The following is a 17060-nucleotide window of genomic DNA, read 5'->3' as shown; positions in this document are numbered from 1 at the left end:
TCTGAGGGAGCTGTGGGGGCTCAGCCTGGAGAAAAGGAGGCTCAGGGGGGACCTTCTGGCTCTGCAACTCCCTGACCGGAGGATGGAACCAAAGCAGGGTTGGGCTCTGCTCGCAGGGATCAAGGGGCAGGATGAGAGGAAACAGCCTCAAGTTACACCAGGGGAGGTTCAGGTTGGCTAATATTAGGGAGAATTGTTCAGGGAAAGGGTTGTCCAGCCCTGGCACAGGCTGGGCAGGGCAGTGGTGGAGTCATGTAAGACTCCAAGCCCTTGGAGCTGCCGGCTCATGGGAGTGGCTGAGAATTTTACTTACATATATTGATGCAGGGTTCTTTAATAGCTCGAGATAACACCGAGAGAATAAGGCACGGGCTTGTTCCCGAGGAATTTCTTTTTCACTTTAGGGGAGCAAATAAGGGCACTTGGCCAAAGTTCAAAAGGACACCACAAAGCGGGACAAAGATGTTCCACCACAATCCTCACTCAGCAGATCCTAGGAACTCACAACACCTCAGTCAAAGTCCAGTAAACCAACAACACTTAAGGCAACATCCCACCAATCTCCGCACACTTCAATCAAGATCTGATCCCTCCAGCTCCAAACCACCCCAAGCATCGGGAAAGGAGCAGAGAAAGAGAAGCAGAGGGATGAAGAAGAGAGGAGGAGAAAGAGGGAGAGACAGATGCTGGAGCTACCACCGCAGCCCTGGAGAGGATCAGCTCTCCCCAGTCCCATGGCAGGGCCAGCACACCAGGCCAACACGTGCCCCTGGTTTTCTTTGCTCCGGTCCCTCTGGCCAACCCCTCAGGTGGGGTCTCTGACCCAGCAGCCACTCTGGGGCTTCCAGGCTGGGCTGAGGGGCCGGGTTCTCCCTGTCCCTGCCAGTGGGAGCTGGGTGTGGGGCTGCAGGAGCTGTGGCTGTTCCAGTTTTCCCAGGCTGGTTGGGACTGACAGCTACTGCGGGGCTTGCCCAGGTGAGCTCCCGGGGCTGCCCTGAGGAACATGAGGCCACCCCCCTCCGTGAGGTTCCACCCATCCCTTCCCCCTCCACACCCATGGAGTGGACTGATTAGAAGGTGGAGTCTGATTGCCAGCTGGAGTCTGTTTGCCATTGTCTCCAGTGTGGAGTTAAAAAGCCTGGATGGCACAGCCGGGCTGCTGCCGGAGCCGAGCTCCTTGCCAAAGCTGCAGGAGGCACCCAGCAAGCCAGCAGAGGCAGGCAGAGCAGCAAAGAATTGAAACAATAGTAACATTAACATGGTATAAAAGGTAGCAACTGTAACAAAGGTAGGTCTCAGTATCCCCAAAGAGCTGAGTCCATGATTTAACACGCCACAAATGGCGCCCAAACAGGGACCTTAATAAAACGCCGGAGGGAGGACGTCTGACCCGCGGCGTAGCTCGGCTGGACGATGGGCTGAAAGGAAGCCCAGGTGCACTGCAGTTACCTTCCTGCTGGACAGCAGGGAAGCAGCCAAGGACGTGATGGGGAACTCTATCCCCAGAGAGCATAAGAATGTAATCCAAGTATTTAACATAATTTGTGGAAGCAACAGCGAGAGCTATCAGCTATGGACTTAAAGTGGCTGTTAGCATGGGCTTGTGACAATGATCCCAACATAAATCCATACACTGTTTGGGATGTGGGACGATGGGACAGAGTCGGAGCCTGTCTTTGGGACAAAGCTCTTAAAAAAGACAAGGAGGCCACAGGACCCTCTAGGAGGCCCTGAAAGTCTCTGTTGGGTCCAAGAAATCAGACCCACTGCCAACGGAGACAGTGCTTCTTTGGGAAGCACTTTCCTTGGGAAGCAAGCCCCTTGCCTCCCCAGGGATGACCCAAGTCTGCAGCTTTCTTGGAGAAGCCCAGCACACCCAGCACTGCAGATCAGCAAGATCTTCCAGTGCACAATGCTGTGCAAGTGGCCCTTCAGGACAGGCCCCTTTGCAGCCTGAAGTGCCCGTGTCCCTGGGGGTGTGTGCCCACGGTGCAGGGGGCAAAGGAGAGGCAGGAGCGGGCCCGTGAGCTGCAGGGCTGAGGGTTTGTGCCCTTTCAGTTGCACCAAGACACAGATAAGGGGAGAAAGGCAGGGTTTATTAACATCAGGGCAAGGGGAGGGATGAAGTGGGGTCAGGAGAAGGGAATGGAAAGAGGCAGCCGCCCCTGGGGCTGCAGAGGCCAGGAGCTGCCTGGCCTTGCGGGCTGGCTCAGTTGGGTCCAACATCAGCTGCAGGTGCAGCCGCGCTGAGAAGTGGTCCCTGGGCTTCTGTGAGGCTGTTGCAGGGACATTGGTCGTCTCCTGGCACGGCTGTAAGTGTCCATGAGTGTAGTTCTGATGTTGGAGACAGAGGGGCAGTCGTCCTCGCTCATGGCTGTAAGGCCTGGAAGAGAGAGGAAGGGAGCCGGGGTCAGAGCGTGGCTGTGCAGGGACCCCAGGAGCCCCTCCTGCCAGGGCCATGCCAGGCAGCTCTTGGCACAGCCAGGAGGGAGCAGGGGCCAAGAGGATGAGCGGGAAAGTGCTGGGCACCAATGGGCACCCTGCCCCTGCCATGTGTGTGTGCTCTGGCCACGGTGTGCAGGGAGCAGAGCCCTGTGCAGGCAGGGCAGGGATTGCAGCTCCCTGCCCATGGTCTGTGCTGGTCCCCGGCAGCCCCCAGGGAGGCCCCTCTGCCCTCACTCACCCTTGAGGATGGGCCACAGGTCTTGCTGCCACTCCCTCATGTGCCAGCCGGCGAGCCCTGGGAACACAGAGGCTGTCAGGGCCCAGGGGCTCCGCATGGGGAGGCCCCGGGGCTGGGCTGGCAGAGGGCGGCAGCAGCCGCCAGGGCACTCGGGGCTCCCCAGCACATCCCTGGGCCCATCCTGCTGCCGCTGCAGCAGCCGGGGCTGGGGCCGAGCTGCAGCGGGGCGGGGAGGGACCGCGGCCTTGGGGCTCACCCATGAACCTGACGGCCGCCTCTCGCAGGGGCTCCTGTGGGCTCTGCAGGTAGGGCAGGGCCTGCTGCAGGTGCTCGCCCCTTTGGCTGAGGTCCTTTTCCATCTGCAGAGAGTAGGGGGGTGTCTGTGGTTGCAGCAGTGGGCAGGGGCACAGGGCCAGCCGGCACACTGCGCACTGGGGGCTTCTCCAGCCTGGGGCTGGGCCTCCATGCTCGTCCTTACCAGGCAATCGCAGAACCTGAAGGGCTGCTCTGTCTTCAGCAGCTGCTCCAGGTCCTTCCTCTTGAGGAAGCTTGCAGCCCAGAGCAGCGCTTCCCGAGCGGCCTGCAGAGCAGCAGAGAGCGGGACATGGCACCGCAGCCCAGGGCACAGCCCCTGTGTCCCTGCTCCAAGGGCAGCAGGAGGCCTGAGCCCTTGAGGCCCCAGGGCAGGAGGCAGCCCAGCCCCTGCCCCGGGGACACCAGAGCCCAGCAGTGCTCACCTCTGCCACGCGCTGGTTCTCGTCGTGCCAGCGGAAGAACAGTGGGACCAGGCTCTGGCGCACCTGCATCTCCCAGGGCTCTGTTCCCTCTTCCGCCAGCACCTCCATCACCTCTCGGAAGAGGCGAATGGACAGCAGCTGCACGTGGCTGTTGTCCTGGGGCCAAAGAAGACACAAAGACCTCAGCACTGCCTGCTCCACGCCCTCCAGGCCCAGACCTGAAACTCCACCAAGTTTCCTGGCAGCACCCAGTGCCTGTGGCTGGGGGCACAGAGCCTTACGTGGTCAAAGACTGGCCGCAGCGCCTCAGCCAGCCTCGGGGCAGTGGAGCTGAACCCGTCAGTGTTGTCTCCATCCTGGAGCACATTCAGGAACAGGGAGAGGGTCATGGCAACCAGCTCTCCATCTCCATCACGCAGCAGCTCCAGGAGGTGCTCAGACAGGCTGCAGATGCTTTTGACCTGTGGGGAACAGAAGGCTGTGCTGGGAAGCCCTAAACAGCTGCCCCACCAACCCCACTCTGGCACTGCAAGCCCATGCTGCTGCCCCGGGGCCCAGAGGCCAAAGGCCTGTCCCACAGGGCCTGGGCAGCTGGAGAGGGAGGCAGGAGATCTGTGAGCAGCTGCCACAGCTCCCGAAGCCCAGCCAAGGCCAAGCCACTGCCCTCTCCAGCCCCAGGCTGCCCGTGTGGCTTCAGCCCCTGCCCCCTTCTCACCATGGAGGGATCCACGCTGAGCACCAGGAGCCCTCGCAGAGCCAGGCGCCGCCTCTCTGGGCACTGACTCTGCAGGTGCCTTGCCAGGATCTGCAGGACACTGTCATCACCTGCGCTCACGTCCAGACAGTCGAGGACCTGGAAGGCAGAGAGCAGTGCCGGAGTGGGCGGGCGGCAGGAGCGCGGAGCCGGCCAGGGCTGGGCCCAGGCAGCAGCACAGGGCGCAGGCCCCGTCCCGGGCAGCTGCGGCTGTGAGAGGGCAGAGGGGGGGAGGCAGCGGGGCCAGGCAGCACTGGCCATCGGGCTCACCTCGACAAGGAAGGTCAGGGCAGGCAGCTCCCAGCGGGGCCCCTCCCTGCTGAGCAGCCCCAGCAGGTGCCTTGCCAGCGGGCCATAGGAGGGGACCAACACGTGGCGCATCTCCCTGTCAGGGCAAAAAGGGAACCCTCGGCCTTGAGTTTAGTGGGCAAAGCTCTGCCAGCACTGGCTGGGCCGTCCCTTGGGGCCAAGGCCCTCTGTCCCACGCCCCCAGGGACTGTGTGGGCTGCCCCGTGCCCAGGGCAGAGGTGCCGGGGGCAGCGGGGACAAGGCTGTCTCACCTGGCCAGCAGCCCCACCGCGTAGTGGTGGGTGTCAGCAGAGAGGAGCGCGTCCCAGCCACGCTTGCGCTCCACTGACACCAGCTCCTGGTCCCACTGCAGCCGGCAGAGCAGGGCCCGGATGGTCTGCACCACAAAGCTGTGTGCAGAGCAAAGGCCATGTCAGGCTGGGAGCCCTGGCCCCAGCCCCCAGGGCACGGCAGGGAGAGGGGACGGGCATGGAGCACCTGTTGGGGTGGGTGGGAAGGCCGTGTAGCTCCTGGCATCCCCTCCAGAAGGTGCTGACCTCCTGTGGCATCTGCCCAGTGCTCATTGAAACTTGGCAGAGCAGAGCCAGGAGGAGACGAGGGGCATAAACAAACAGCGCATCTTGGCACTGGGGCTCCTGGACCATCAGCCACAGGGCCAGGGTTGCCTGCAAGAAAGCCACGTGGAGACACCCTCAGTGCCCAGAGGGAGGGAGAGGCCAGGGAGAGCCAGGGGGAGCAGCCGGCCTGCTGCCCCTCAACCTGCCCCTCAGCCCCATTTGCAGCCCAAGGCCTGAGGGAGATGCAAGGGTGAGGGAAGATGGAGAGTTGCTGGAGAGGCGACGTGGGGAGGAGGAAAGGCCACTTCCAGAAACTCACAGCCAGGGTAAAGACGTCCACGTGGTCCCCGTCGGAGGTGGACACGCTGTGCAGTGGCCAGTCCTCCATCACCGAGAGCAGCGTTGGCAGCACCTTGTGCGCTGTGGTGGCCGAGGAGGCGATGGTCCTCCACAGGATTGCAGCAGCTCTGTGGAGCCAGAGCTCTGGGTCAGGGGGGTCTGGGCCTTGGGAGCTGTGGGGGCCCAGGTGACAGAGCCATGGTGCCTTGAGGGGTAGGGAGGGCACACGGCAGCAGGATCAGGGACTGCCATGCCAGGGCTGGGAAGTGGAGGGGCCAGAGGGTGCTGAAATTGTCCACCTGTCTGTCAGACCAGGAGGGACAGGCTGGATGGGGTGCTGGGTTGTAAAGGCTGGTGAGCCCTGAGGCAGCAAAGCAGCTGGGCCCTGTACCTGTCACACGCTGGGGCACAGTGCAGGAGAGTCATCACCACGTGCCCAGGGTGTGCGTGGGCCAGCCTGCGGATGGCAATGGGCGGCCTGACCTCTGGAGACTCCTGGCACGTGAGCCACTGGTGGATGGATCTGACAATGGCTGGTACCTGGAGGGGAGTGGGAGACACTTGGAGAGCTGCCAGAGCCAGCAGCTTGCCCAGCTTGCCACACTCTGCTGGCCTCAAAGGCTCTGGGGGCCCAGCAGAGCCGGCTTGAGGGTCCACAAGACCCCTGGGGAGCTCGAGCCCTGGCCACAGGCTGCTTACTTCATTCACATTGGAGACAGTTTTCTGCTCCAAAATGTCCAGACTGGGAGCATCAGTCACACTGTCCATGGGCAGGCAGTCGGTGTCTGCGATGCTCTCAGTCGTGGCGTCAGCCTTGGCCCCGACATCAGTTGGTGCCGTGTCAGAGCTTGTGGTGGTGTCAGCCAGCGCGGTGTCACAGGTGGCTGTGCCATCCATGGGTGCCATGTCACAGGTGGCTGCACAGTCACTTGGTGCAGTGCTGACATCCGGCTCCACCTCGAGCTCGGCTGCGCTGGTGTCAGGCTGTGCCGGGAGCTCGGGCGGTGCGGTCGTGGCTGTTCTGCGCCGAAGTCCCATGAATTTCAGCAACCTCTGCAGGAGAAGAAAGGGCAGGGAAGAGAGGGAAGTGGCATGGAGTGCTCTGACAGCGGTGCCGGGCGGAGCAGGGACAGCAGGCCCAGCCCAGGGGGGATGGCTGCAGGTACCTGAACTGCCCTGCGCAAGCGGCCACGGGCGCGGTCCTGCTCTTCTGGGCGGTCCCGGCCTGGATCTGGCAAAGAGCGAGCGCAGTCAGAGCTGAGGGGCCGCGGGAGAGGCCAGAGAACACAGCCCAGCCCTGCGCTCCACAGGCAGGGCCAGCCCTGGGATGCCCAGGGGATGGAGCACGGATGCCGGGGGGATCAGCCTTGGCCCCCCCTTTCCCCCTCCCTTTCCCTGGCCATGTCCAGAGGGGACGGCAAGGGGCCCAGCTGGCTGCAGCCACCATCCCTGTGGCCCAGCTCCAGCACTCACCCTGCTGCAGTGGCTGGAAGTGCTGCACCTCCTCCTCTGCTTCCTGTGCTGGGCCAGCTCCAGGGCCTCTCCTGTTCTTCCTGTTCCTCCGGAGCAGCCGGCACAGGCCGAAGCATCCCCCCGCCATGGCACAGTCTGGTGTTGAGGGCACCTGCGGGGGAGAAACCTGGAAAAAACCCCTGGTGGCCAAGTGTGACACAATGGCCTGCGGGGCTCCTGCCACAGGGACTGGGGATGTTTTGGAACAGCCCCTGGTGGCAAAGTCTCAAAAAATGGCCTCGAGGGCCACTGCCACAGGGGCTGCTGATGACTTGGAACAGCCCCTGGTGGCAAAGTCTCAAAAAATGGCCTCAAGGGCCGCTGCCACAGCCACTGGTGACTCCTCGGAAAAGCTCCGGGTCACCAAGGCCCGTGGCCTGGCCTCGAGGGCCACTCCCACAGGGAGTGGGGTCACCTCAGAAACGCTCCGGGTCCCCAACTCCTGTGCTGTGGCCTCGAGGGAAGATGATCACAAAAGAACTCTCAGAAACGCTCCTGGTCGACGAGAAAGGAGTTGGCTGCGAGGAGGCTCCTCACAGCACCGCTCTGTCCCGTCCTGCCCAGTCGCCCGCTCCGAGCACGGTGGCGTGGCCGCATTGCCGCCAACACCTTTATCCCCACGGGTCACAAAGGACACCGGCCCATCCCCTGGGCGACGGCCACCGTGTCACAAAGGGCCCTGTGACACACTGCCACGGGCCCTGGGGCCTCCCCCAGCCCGGCCAACCTGCCCCAGCTCGGAAGGAATCCATTCCCTAAAGCAGCTGCAGCCACTGGGGCAAGGCTTGGCATCTGTGCCAAGGCAGAAGCTGTGGCTCCTTCCTGGCACAATTTCTTCATGGAAGTCATGACCTGCAGCACAAAAACACCTGGGCTGGCAAGGCCCAGAACAATCTGGCACTGAGTAATGCTACATTCAGGAAAGCCTGACTTCCCATTCCTCAACACAAGGAGCTGAAAGAAGTCACAAATATCCCAATGTCACTGAATTGGGAGGACCAAAAGCTATCTGGAAGTTTGATTCCCACCTCAAACCTGCAGCTCATTTGCCTGTACGTGGTCCATTGAGAGTCAACTTCCAAACATGAACAGAGACAAAAAATCTGGGCATTGATTGGTTTGCAAACGCTTTTCTAGGAGGGGATAATAACAGGACTCTTAAAAGCAGGGGAAAATAAAACTACCCAGAATGATCACGGCTGAAGCTAAAATGCATTTCAGAAGGAACATCAACACCCACACCCCACACACCCCTCTCAGCACCTTCCCAGTCAGGAATTTCATCCAATCTCTAGGAGTAGAGGAAGGGAGGGCTTTGCTTGGCAGTGATAGGATTGCCCAGAACTAACAGAGAACCTGAGCTGGGGAGAAAAGGGGACTTCAATGCTGCTTGACAGGAGCAATATTGCAGCAGCTGTCAGCAGTACACGGGAGGAATTGTCAGGGATGCACTTGGGGCTGCTTGGGCTTGCAATGAGTTGAGAACTTTCCGGACAAACCTGTCCCTCCCAGGCAGCCAAGTGGCTGCAGGGGGACAGTGTCACCAGGGGGTTGTCACCGCAGGGTCGGTGCCCTCCAGGTGTGCTTCAGTGGGATGCCAAGGATGCTGGCTTTGTCCCCAAAGAGCCCATTTCTCATTTCCTCAGGAGAACAGAGGTTTGTGGGCAGTAGAGGTGTTGGGACAGCTTCCTTGTCCCAACCAGCTGGTGGGAGCAAGCTGGATGCACTTGGGAAAGGCTGGGTGGATGGTGAGGTGTGGATGGAGGGATCCCCATGGATCTGCAGAGCAGAAGGCTGGAAGAGAGATGTTTTCAGGGAGCTTTTCTGAGGAGTGGCTTTTTGAGGGAGCTGTGGGGGCTCAGCCTGGAGAAAAGGAGGCTCAGGGGGGACCTTCTGGCTCTGCCACTCCCTGACAGGAGGGGGGATCCAGGAGGGATGGTACTCTACTTGCAGGGATCATGGGGCAGGATGAGAGGAAACAGCCTTAAGTTGTGCCAGGGAGGTTTAGGTTGGCTATTTTGGAAAATTTTTCACAGAAAGGACTGCCCAGCACTGGCACAGCTGCCCAGGGTAGTGGTGGAGTCCCCATCCTGGAGGGATTTCAAAGCCATCTGGATGTGGCACTTGTGGCCATGGGTCAGTCGTGGCCTTGGCAGTGCTGGGGAAACAGTTGGATTCCATGATCATGGAGGGCTTTTCCAACCGTAACGATTCCAGGATTGTTCTGGATCATCTGAAGGAAACCTGTGTGCCCCATGGGTGTTCTGGTCTCCCTTGCCTTGTGCAGCAGCAGCTGCAGGAGGGATATTGGAGCTGGAATGTGCAGCCGTGCTGGAGAGAGGGCTTTAGCCTGTCCAGCCTGCTGTAGCGAAGGGATTGAGTCAGCTCCACGTGGATTTGGGGTCTGTTTTGTGTGTTCCCTGCCAGGAGATCTGGGAGGGCAGCACACTGGTTAAGCTCTGCCAGAAGGGCATGGGAGGCAGACAAGAATTCTGCCAAAAACCTGTGCCAGCTGGGAGTGGGGGGAATGTGCTGCTGCAACGAGAGGCCTGGTCTGGGTCGATCATCACAGGGGAGCTTGAAGTGACTCCATTCAGGAGCATCCTAAATGCTCCTGGTTTAGGAGCATCTTCCTAGGGAAATAAACTTGCCAGCTGAGGGCTCAGCAGGCTGGGAGATGCAGATGCCACGGGATAAAACAAAGGGGAAGTAGCAGTGTAACATATTTATGGTGAGGCCCTGGCACAGGTTGCCCAGAGAAGCTGTGGCTGCCCCTGGATCCCTGGAAGTGTTCCAGGCCAGGTTGGACAGGGCTTGGAGCAACCTGGGATAGTGGTGGAAGGTGTCCCTGCTCATGGCAGAGGGTTGACTGAGATGGCCTTTAAGGTCCCTTCCAACCCAAACTGTTCTGTAGTTCTATGCTGATATTTTGACAAGATATAAAGTGCAGAGTTTACATACCTGGCAGTAAAATCCAGGCTGATGGTGTTTCTCCTGAGTTCAGGGAAGCCCGTGGATGATGGAGATGGTACCCAGATGGCCTTGCAATCTGTGATTCCAGTAGAACAGTGGTTCTTCCTTGCCATGGGAGGCTCAAAACCCACCCCACATCACCCTCAGCTTCCTCAGTAATGAATACTGGCAGACAGGGTGTGTGTGAGGAAAAGTGTCATGAAAAGCAGGTGGGATCACAGAGGGTTTGCAGGGATCCCAGACCAGGATATGTTTGTTTATTCATGTGCTGTAAGTTTCATCTTATGAGTAAATATATTTTTGGGACTGTTCACCTGAGTTTAAGATGCCAAAGAATGTGCTGCCTTTGGAGATACACACAAAGAAAGTTGTAAGGGACATGTCAGGGATATTCCATGCTTTCTGTGTTGAAATGGGGAAGTTTTCCTGCTGGGCTCAGTGTCTGGATTTTGTATGAATGTTTTGGAGTTTCTGAGATATTGATGAGTGAACAGAATGGAAGAACTTTTCCATACCCCATCCTTGAGACTCATGGGGTGGGGGGGGGGGCAGTGGCTAATAAGGATTAGGTCAGCGATTGCAATCGAGTTTTGACTCTGGAGGGTTGGGATACAATGTTTAAGCCAGGAGATGATGTGGGAATTGTCAGAATCACAGCAAACTGACTCCTCAAAGTAATGGGTGGGCAGTGTTAGTCAAGAGTGGCCTGGGTGTCTGGGGGCTGTAGCAGCCACTGCTACATCAGTGAGCATGTACCTGTAAGTTTGTAACTAGCACTCAGTCACTTCATATCATAAAAGTCATACAGTCCTCTTTAGGGTTTTGAAAATACCTGCCACAAACTTACTTTGTGGCTACCAAACTGGGCCAGGATAAAACAGCTGTTCATAATAACTGTACTCATCAGTTGTGTCTGCAGGTTAACCTGCTGTATGATTCAATGTTGTAGTTATTGTTAGTCCTTAGGGTTCAACATTATATGTAAGCAGCACAGACTTAACAGGATGGAATCCTTTTCAGTCTCTGAAGGGGGGAAATGTAGCCTGAAACCTCTATTATATAGCTTACTAATATAGAAATGATGCCTTTGTAGCAGTTTTCTAAGATGCTTCATGAAGAGTTTCAACAGACAGGAATTTCTAATGAGATAAGAAGGCTCCTCTCCCTGTAAAAATGCCCTGAGAAAGAGATATAACAACCAGCAAAGCCAGTCAAAGGAGCCTGAAGCCATTCCAGAAGGCTGGTGTTGTCCCAAAGGCCCGAGGCCAGGAAAGGGACAAGAGGAGGATGAGGAATGGTTTGGGAAGTGGGTGTAACAGGTGAAGTCACGTTAGATGTTACAGTATAAAACTACAGCACCTCTGTAACTTGGTGTGCCTACTGTAGAAAGGATTCCTACACACCCAGAGTGCTGGAAATAAAGAATGCTTTTCTTTCTAGTACTCAAAAAGGAGTGTTAGAGGGTTCTTTCTGGAATCAGGGCTGTCTTGGCTGCCCCAGCTCCGAGGGGACACGGGGGACAGGAACGGGCCGTGCTGCCATGGGGAAGGGGAGAATCATGTTTTAAGCTGCCTTCAAAAAAAACAATTAAAAACTTGGACTTCTAGAACAATCCCTGTGCTGTAATTCCTGATAGATCCCACGGGGTTTATCCTGACTCCCAGCCCCTGCTCCTCCTCCCCTCCCCAGGGTAAGTTCTGCACAGCGGGGCTGGGGGTGGGAGCAGACGGTGGGATCTGGGCCTGCACCTTCCCTCTCTCCAGAGCCAAGGGAATGTCTGGGGGGAAATAAAATTCTGCCTTCCCAAAGGAAGCATTTTGCACTGAAACTGCCCTCCTGGAAACTCCAGCCCCTGCCAGAGGCCTGGGGCAGGAAGGAGCTGAACACCACGGAGTTCTGCTGCCCCAGATCCCGGCACTTTTGCCCAGGGGGGAGGAACGAGAGAACCAACGGCTTGGGAGGACACTCCTGACCAAATGCCAGCAATTTACTTCCATGTTTGTATGCTATTGGTATCAGAGTCCATCTAAACCACGCTGCAGGACCTGGCCCTTGCTGCCCTGCCCCGTGGAAACAATTCAGTCCCAGTAACACCAGTTGTGGGTCTGTGTCCGTCTGTCCCAGCTCCAGGTGCTGGTCCTGACTGCACCAGTTTGGGGGTGAGAACCCCCAGCATGGAATCACTTCTTCTTCCTGTTCAGGAGATGAGGTGCAGACACTTTCACCTTACCAGGAATATTCCTTGACAAATCGGTGTCCTAGAAAACAGTGAAGAGGAGAAATGGGACATGACAGAAAAGCATCTACAGGCACCTTCCTGAGCCCTGAGCACAGGGATGACACGTTTCCCACAGTGAGGGGCACAGGACATACTTCCAACCTGAACTCCCAGGGCAAGCACCTGCCCCTGCCACAGGAATTCCCCCCCTCCCAAAAATAGAGGATTTCTTGGAATATGCTGCTTTTGCCAGATAAGTTATTTTAGATCAGGAGTGACACAAAACAGAAACCCAAGGCCCAGTGATACCACTGAGGCTCAATTTCTAATGGCTCTTCCCAGCCTAAGCAGCACAGGGTGCCCAGAGAAGCTGTGGATTTCCACCCCTGGAGGTGTCCAAGGCCAGACTGGATGAGGCTTGGAGCAACCTGGTCTAGTGGAAGGTGTCCCTGCCCATGGCAGGGGGTGGAACTGGATGGGCTTTAAGATTCCCTCCAACCCAAACCATCCTGGGACTCTCTGACCTTCCCCAACAGTGGTAAAAAAAAACCAAAACAACCAACAGCACACTCAGTTTTGCAGCATTTCCCCCTCAAAGTGGACATTTTGCTGCTGCTGTTACATTTGCACAAGAGAAATTCTGCAGAAGAAGGAGTCACCTTCACGCTGCGGAACAGGTCTTTCTCTCTTGCACTGGCTTCTTTGGACTGCATAAAATTGTGCAAGGCGATCTTGGCAGCTGTAAAAACACAGGGAAGAGTGAAACAGCTTGGAAAAGCACACTGGCTTCACCAGGCAGAGCAGGGAAAAGGATTCAGGGCTTTCAGACCTTACCTTTGCCCTTCTTTTGGGTGCCTGGAGTGAGCTTGACTTTATACCTGCCCAAAGAAAAGGTTTCTCTGAGTAAAACACAGGCTGTCACCAAACCCTACCCCAAAAAAGTGCTGCCACTCACTTGTAGTTGGTCATGGCTGTGTAGGGAGCACAGATGGGGACAGCAAAGAGCAGGATGTCCTCAGGATGGGGCTGCCCAGTCAGGGAATCCAGCAGGGCCTCACCGTCCTGAGGGGCAAAGAGCTTTACTGGGACCAGGCTGTGTCCTCCAGCCCCTCCCTGCTGGGCTTACTGGGGACTGAAGGGTCCCTGCCATGGCAGGCATTGGAACCAGGTGGTCTTTGAGGTCCCTCCCAAACCAAACCATTCTGTGATTCCATGACAGAGTGATCACAGGATCACTCACTTCACTTGCATCAAATCACCAAGCCACGATTCATGACTGACCCTCTTTGATTACTGAAATCACAGCATTGGATGGATCTTAGTTTTGGGACCCCCAAATGTTGTTACATCTTTACAAGGTCACCATCAGCTCCCCCCCAGACAGACACTGTTATCCTCCTTCATGAAAGAATTTAAAGGAATTCACTTATTCCCAGCCTTGGGCAACACCCACAGCCTGTCATTACAGAAAAGTTGGAAGCAATTTTAGAGGAAAAGAAACTTCTAAACTAAAGAACCACCTGCCCTGCACACTGTGTCATCCTCCAGCCCAGAGCCACCTCTCCTGGGGGTGCCAGCACCTCCAGAAGCAAAAACAAGGGACAAACAGCCATGGAGCCAGCTCTGGTTTAATGGAGGCTGTGGAGATGAGCAGGGCAGGAAGAAAAGGAGGTTACTTTTAAAAAATACAATTAAGCTGGGTTCAAACAGCCCAGGGGGGGCTCCTGGAGGGCTCCCATGGGAATACAGCCCTGGCCTCCACACTTATGCAGCTGCAGACAAACATTTACCTCCACTCCAGGCTGATCCTGGTCCTGCTCCTCCTGCACACAAACAAAGGACAGTCAGAGCTGGAGGGAGCACACAGCTGCTCCTTCCTCCCCTGCCCCCGGGGACAATCAATGCTTTATCAGCAGTACCCAGAAAGCCACATTCTCCCTGCCAGGAGAGCTGGACTCGTTGCAAAGCAAAGGTAAGACCATTCTGACGTGGGTGGGGGGTGGAGTGTTTCTTCCCACCCTCCAGTTTGCCTGGCACACGCCAGGCTGGGAGGGAGAGATGAGGCCCAGAGATACCAAGTCCCCACAGCAGAGCTGGGAGCTCAGGTACAGCTCAGCTGAGTAGGAGGTGTTGACTGCCCCGGATCCTGGGACTCCTCTGAGCCCCAGTTGTGGCTGTGCAGGGAACAGGACGTGCACAGGGATTGCTGCAGGGCTTTGGGAAACCAACGGGCTCCCTGAGCTGTGCCAGTTGGCACAAAGCCCAAAAACCACAAGGAGCAGCTCAGCTCCTTCACAACGCCAGGAGAGCCAGAGCAAGGGACAGACATAGGGACAGGTGAGGAGAGGCGAGTCCTCCTCACCTTCTCACACTGCTCTTCACCTTCCCCTCCTGCTCCTCACCTTCCCCTCAAAATCCTCACCCTGCCATCCTGCTCCTCACCTTCTCATCCTGCTCCTCCAGGGCTGGGTCCTGTGCCTCGTGGAGCAGGATTCCTGCTGGGAGGGTCTCCTTGCCCCCTCCTGCTCCACGACGTGGGGCCTTGGGTTTCTGCTGTTGCTTCTTTGCTGCCTCTTCTTTTGTCTTTCCCTTCTTCCCCTTTTTCCCTTTGTCCTCCTTGTTGGAGCCTGCAGACTGTGGGCACGCAGGTGGTCAGAGCTGCTGAAGGAGCTCCCACAGCCCCAGGGAAGGCAGGACCCCCCTCCCTCACCCCCAGCAGCTTCATGATGAGCTCCCGGTCCTCCTCGTCCTGGTCCCTGTACTTCTCCTTCATCTTCTTCATTTTGCTCTGCAGAAGGAAACACCAACAGCTTCACAAACGGTGACTTTGGCAGAGTTTTGCATCCACAAACACCTGGGTGCTGATCCCACGTGCACTCCCCTTCCCAGTACCCCAAACCTTTCAGTGCAGTTCGTCAGTAACCAAGACACTGGTTCCAGTGAGCTCCGCGCTCACAGACCAGCAAAATCACCCCAAGCCCACTTAAAGCACCACCATGAGCCTAAGACCACGAGGTAGGCATGGATGTCTGGGAAATCTGGGATTTCTGTTCACACTTCACATGCCAACAGCTCAACCCGGGGGAGCCCCTGATCCCTGCCCACCTTCTGGCCCCGCTTGATGGGCTGAGGGGCTGGAACACCCTTGCTGCTGTTGGGAGCAGGGGGAGGCTGTGTCTCCATCTCCTTCTGCTTCTCCTCGGGCAGCTCCGAGTTCTCAGAGTTGTTCTGCTGCTTCTTTTTCTTCATTTCTCTAAGGAAAACAATCAGGACACACTGCCCCTGGTTGTGACAAGAGAGGCTGCTGCTCTCCTGGCAGCATTCCCACCCTGATCCCTTGCCATGGAGCTCCGGAGGAACCTGAGCCAGGATCTGTGGAAACAACCCCTCCTCAGTAAAACCTCTCCAGCCCACGAGTACACAAGGAACTGTTCACAACCAGCATTCCCAAAGGACAGGAGTAGGAGCCCACACTGGAACTGCAGGATGGACAATGGGTATGGATCTACGGATCAGCCCAGACTGGGAGGTGCAAGACATGCCCTGTGCCCAGGTCCTGGGGAGGGAATGGGGAGGAGGCGTTTGCCCAGAGAAGCTGTGGCTGCCCCTGGATCCCTGGAAGTGTCCAAGGCCAGGCTGGACGGGGCTTGGAGCAACCTGGGCTAGAGGAAGGTGTCCCTGCCCATGGCAGGGGGTGGGACTGGATAAGCTTTAAAGTCCCTTCCAACACAAACCCTTCTGGGATTCTGTGATTCCATGAAATACAAAGTGGCTCTCACCTCCTCTCCTTGGCAGAGAGGTGCCTTCGCCCCTGGGCCTTGCTGTCACTCTGGGAAGTGAAAGGCAGTTAGAGCACACCCTGCCCAGCAGCAGCTCCCACTGCTCTGTGCCAAACACTGGAGCTGGGACCTTACCAAGCTGGGCTCTTCCTCTCTGGGGAGGCTTTTCTGCAGGGATCTGTGGGCAGATGGAAATGGAGCATCAATACATGTGGAGCAGCTCAGCCACAGACACAACAACCACGGCCCAGACACTTTCAGCTTTCCAGTTCTTGAAAATCCCAGCTTTGGTGAATGGGAAAGGCGGGAATACTGGGATTTAGTTTCCAAAACAAGTCTTAGATCTCTGCCAGCTCCTCTCACACACACAAGCAACAATGTGTGGGCACCAAAGGAACCCCTGATGTGCAGCTTCCCAAGCATACGGCCCCCTCAGCAGTGGTGTTCCCTGCAGAGCTGCCCATTCCCACCCACTCCATCCCATCTCCTTGCCCCCCCTAAGGAATGCCTCTTCCAGGGACGACAGGGAGCTGAGCTCATCTCACAGCCCCACGCAGAGCAGGAGCTCTGCACCAGCCTGGCAGAGCAGAAACAGCTCAGGGCTCAGTTTCTCAGGTCTGAGCAGCCCTGCAATGAAAATGGGGCAGCATTCCCACAGCACTGCCTTGCTGAGCATGGAAAGAAGGCATGGCAACTCATCCCAGTCCCTGTCCTGGCAGTGTTTTAGGAGACCCTCAGGGGTGCCCCCATTGCTGCTGCTTCACTCACCTCTGAGACTGGAGGTGTGACAGGTCGATTGTCGTGTCTGGGTAATTCACCTCCTCCTCCTTCCCTCCTCCCTTTGGCTCCGGAGGTTCCACTTCATCTTCGGATTCTCCATCCTCCTCCTCCTCCTCAGAGTCCCCCTCTGGAGCAGGAGGTGTGTTTCCTCCTCCCTGCTCCAGGTCAGCAATGCCCTCATCACGGTTACTCTCAGGAGGGGCTTCCACATCCTCTGGAGCTGCTTCCACATCCTCTGGAGCTTCCACATCCTCTAGAGCTGCTTCCACATTCTCTGGAGCTTCCTCACACTCGGCTTTTTCCTCTTCACTGCTGCTGTCTCCTCCTTCTGGGGCACAGAGGGCAGGACAACACAGTCAGAAACACCAGACTGATCCATCACAGAATCACAGAATTATGGAATCCCAGAATCCCAGGAT

At 57.3% G+C, this 17060-nt stretch overlaps 2 protein-coding genes across 4 annotated transcripts in view; both read right to left on the bottom strand.

Moving 5' to 3' along the window:
* Positions 1–17060, bottom strand: part of NEMF (nuclear export mediator factor) — a 39363-nt gene that overhangs the window by 8024 nt on the left and 14279 nt on the right. Inside the window, exons 23-33 of one of the 3 annotated variants that reach the window (XM_064659686.1) lie at positions 16630–16969; positions 15997–16039; positions 15862–15911; positions 15188–15335; positions 14793–14870; positions 14525–14716; positions 13873–13905; positions 13038–13144; positions 12917–12960; positions 12742–12821; positions 11819–12122 (exon numbers count right to left, since the gene is read on the bottom strand). In XM_064659686.1, coding sequence (XP_064515756.1) covers positions 12045–12122; positions 12742–12821; positions 12917–12960; positions 13038–13144; positions 13873–13905; positions 14525–14716; positions 14793–14870; positions 15188–15335; positions 15862–15911; positions 15997–16039; positions 16630–16969 — 1193 coding nt within the window. In that variant the 3' untranslated portion in view covers positions 11819–12044. Of the gene's footprint in view, positions 1–11818; positions 12123–12741; positions 12822–12916; positions 12961–13037; positions 13145–13872; positions 13906–14524; positions 14717–14792; positions 14871–15187; positions 15336–15861; positions 15912–15996; positions 16040–16629; positions 16970–17060 lie in introns of those variants that run through there. The other 2 variants (XM_064659687.1, XM_064659688.1) reach the window with 2 other exon arrangements.
* Positions 2110–7491, bottom strand: LOC135416534 (maestro heat-like repeat-containing protein family member 6). Its single transcript, XM_064659749.1, has 15 exons — positions 6853–7491; positions 6546–6610; positions 6079–6432; positions 5771–5919; positions 5360–5507; positions 4961–5148; positions 4735–4872; positions 4445–4559; positions 4136–4273; positions 3702–3881; positions 3421–3576; positions 3162–3263; positions 2940–3042; positions 2684–2740; positions 2110–2383 (listed from the first exon to the last, which is right to left on the bottom strand). Exons 1-15 carry the CDS (start codon positions 6977–6979, stop codon positions 2226–2228), a joined length of 2178 nt encoding a protein of 725 aa, XP_064515819.1. The 5' UTR covers positions 6980–7491; the 3' UTR covers positions 2110–2225.

Source organism: Pseudopipra pipra, chromosome 6 (genome assembly GCF_036250125.1).
Source record: "Pseudopipra pipra isolate bDixPip1 chromosome 6, bDixPip1.hap1, whole genome shotgun sequence".
NCBI lineage: Eukaryota > Metazoa > Chordata > Aves > Passeriformes > Pipridae > Pseudopipra > Pseudopipra pipra.
The sequence above is the reverse complement of the archived record's forward strand: the minus strand, read 5'-3'. Positions and strand labels throughout refer to the sequence as shown.